The sequence below is a fragment of the Cebus imitator genome, unplaced genomic scaffold (genome assembly GCF_001604975.1).
Source record: "Cebus imitator isolate Cc_AM_T3 unplaced genomic scaffold, Cebus_imitator-1.0 Scaffold1, whole genome shotgun sequence".
Lineage (NCBI taxonomy): Eukaryota > Metazoa > Chordata > Mammalia > Primates > Cebidae > Cebus > Cebus imitator.
The window spans coordinates 1,247,039-1,250,051 of record NW_016107316.1 but is presented as its reverse complement, the minus strand read 5'-3'; the positions used below and the strand labels follow the sequence as shown (position 1 = coordinate 1,250,051).

Sequence of the window (3,013 nt, the reverse complement as noted above, 5' to 3'; positions counted from 1 at the left end):
AGTGAGCTGAGATTATGCCACTGCACTCCAGCCTGAGCGACAGAGCCAGACTCCATTTCAAAAAAAAAAAAGAATGCTAGAATTCAGATCTAAATAAGAACTTTTTAGAAAATGGAATCAGGAAATAGTCCAAAGCTGTATCTTCTTTCCATGTCTTCTATTTTTATTTATTTGTATTTTTACCATTTGCCTTCTATTAGGAAGAAAAAGGTTATTTCTCCCATCTCTGATAAGTCAAGGCTTTAAAATAGAAATTGATGTTGTTTCTTATACTTCTGTTTAAGAATATCCTTAAAGTCTTACTAGTGTGATTCACTGACCAGAAGCATTGACATCCCTTGGGAGCTTACAAGAAGTGTAAAATCTCAGACCCCAGCCCAGACTTACTGAATCAGAATCTGTGTCTCAGCAATATCACCAGATGATTTATAAGCACATTAAAATATGAAGCACTGCTTTAAAGCATGGTACTATGAAAATAACTACTTTTTCTGAGGGTTCAAAAAAATCCACCTTCCCTTAAATGAAGGTCAGTTTATATGCTGGGCACAGCATGGGCAGAGCCGAATCTGCTCACATGTTGCTTATGGGCAGCAATATGTACTGGCCTACATGCCTGGGCAGCTGCGGGATGCAGTAGGTGGAGGAGAAACAGCTCTTCCTCCTTGAACCACATGCACCTGATGTTCTTATACATCCCAAAGGCCTGCAAGAGTTCTCTCCCAACTCGACTCTACCGGCAGCAACACACGTATCAAGCTGCCTCAGGACAGCTTCTGTACACACTTCATTTTTCGCTCCCCTGCGACTTGCAATCTAGTAGGCAGACAGCGCATTCAAAGATGAACAAAACAACAAGTGAGCATGGACTAAGGGCCTGAGGACAGTCACCACGGCAAAGGAGTGAGGTCATACCATTTCTAAAACGACCCATAAGATGTGCTTCTACAAATTCTCACCTAGAAAAACATATTTTGGAGACCGAGAGAGGGCATACCCAGTAAAAAGGCTCCTGCCCAGAGACAGCCTGGCGTCTCCGATATGAGACTAGAGTGAATGCATTTAACAGCAAGAAAGTGAAGCTGCAGTACAAAAAGCACCCGCCCCAGTTTTTTTTTTTTTTTTTTTTTGAGACTGAGTCTTGCTCTGTAGCCCAGGCTGGAGTGTAATATCGTGATCTCGGCTCACTGCAGCCCCCACCTTCCAGGTTCAAGTGATTCTTGTGCCTCAGCCTCCCCAGTACCTGGGACTACAGGCGTGCAGCACCACACCCAGCTAATTTTCGTATTTTTAATTTTTTTTTTTAGTAGAGACAGGGTTTCATCGTGTTGGCCAAGCTGGTCTCAAACTCCTGGCGTGATCCACCCGCCTTGGTCTCCCAAAGCGTTGGGATTATAGGCGTGAGCCACTGCGCCTGACCACCAATTTTCTCATATTAAAAAAAGATAAGTTTATATGAAAGTGAGATCACAATATTATTTTCCAAAAGAAAAGTCTGCTTACATTACAGTAATCACAATATAGTACATTAATACTTACAATGATAAGAATATCAGGCTTAATATTAGGAATTTCAGCTGCCATTAAGTGCCTATCTTCTTGTCTTGAGAAATCACCTGTGTACAAAAGCTGTGGGGTGGGGGAGGGGGAGACAAAGCCAGAAGGTTAGAATTTGGGGAAGGCTTCATTTTGTTAGTGAATAAACTCATGAAATCTAAAAGTGCAGTTATATTTTTTTAAAAGTCTAAAACTGATGAAATTTTCATGCAGCTCTTGTGTCCAGTAGCTTAGTCAGTAAACAGTCCTGTGCTTCAATGATTTCATCTAATAAATGAGAATAATCTATTCCCAGCATCCTCTCACAAAGATAACCTACATAACATTAATCCGCTTGGCAAGTGCTCTGAGCTTCTTGGAGAAAAAGCGCATGCTGATAAGGAAAGGAGTGTGCTGAGATACACGGTCTAAAACTGGAATAAAATCCTAAGAGGGTCTGCATCAAATTCCAAGAGAACTCAAATCTGCATTCCCGGTGCTTATTTTTTTGTGCCCTGGAGCAAATAGCAAGAATACCTAATTTAGTGATATATTTTACAATTCAATGTCTAAAAGTTTCAAATGTATGAACAGCTGTGAAAAATTTAGGACAATGTTACACTAGAGCATTGGTTCTCAACTCTGGTTGCCTGCACATTAGAATCACCTAGAAAACTCAAAAAGGAAAAGGCCAAGCTACACCTCCAGGTTTTGATTAGTTATCTTTCAACAGCTCCCTAAGTGATTCTTATGTGCAGGTGGATTTCAAAGCTGCTGCTCTGGAGTTTAGAAAGCTAGCAGTCCACCCATGTGTTTCGAAGTTCAAGGATTCCCCAAAGATCCTTTCTAATCAACCCCTGTCACTCTTGCAGTCCACCTGCTTTGGGGCTTATCTGTGAATCCTAAGACACTGGCTGGAGGTGCGGGGGATGACATGAACACCAAATGGTGTTTTAATTTTAAATGGATGCAGCCACAGAGATCCCTCTTCCCTAACCAGTTTCCTAAAGGACACTGAATCCCATGATGTGAGGGAACTTACTTTTTGAGATTTTTACTCTTTTCTCAGTCTTTAAAAATTTTTTTTCTCTGTCTTGATAAAGTAAGTATTGCAATGGAGGTAGGCACTACCTTTAAAAGGAAAAAGTGTCAACTGTATTTTTATCTTATGTTTCAGTGTTCTGACACTTTGCAAGTCTTAGGGATTTTTTTTTTTTTTTAATACTACTTGGTGGCACAAAGCTCTGCACTGATTTCTCTGGGGAGAAAAGCACTGGAGCCAGAGGGTACCTTCACGCCTGCGATCTCGATCATGAACATGGCGGCTCCTAGGACGTGGCCTGCGTGGTAACACCAAAACTTGATTCCTGCAACTTCCTTAACTTCATGAAAGTTGATAGTTTCAATTTTGTCCATGCTTTCTTCCAAATCTGTCTCAGTATACAGCATGTCGTCTGCTGATATGTTACTAAATTTT

At 41.0% G+C, this 3,013-nt stretch overlaps 1 protein-coding gene across 3 annotated transcripts in view; it reads right to left on the bottom strand.

The window, feature by feature from the left end:
• Positions 1 to 3,013, bottom strand: part of CPSF3 (cleavage and polyadenylation specific factor 3) — a 49,174-nt gene that overhangs the window by 37,015 nt on the left and 9,146 nt on the right. For 2 of the 3 annotated variants that reach the window (XM_017525199.2, XM_017525211.2), the window contains 2 exons: positions 2,827 to 3,004; positions 1,540 to 1,629 (listed from right to left, as the gene is read on the bottom strand). In XM_017525199.2, coding sequence (XP_017380688.1) covers positions 1,540 to 1,629; positions 2,827 to 3,004 — 268 coding nt within the window. The remainder of the gene's footprint in view (positions 1 to 1,539; positions 1,630 to 2,826; positions 3,005 to 3,013) is intronic. The other variant, XM_017525227.2, reaches the window with a different exon arrangement.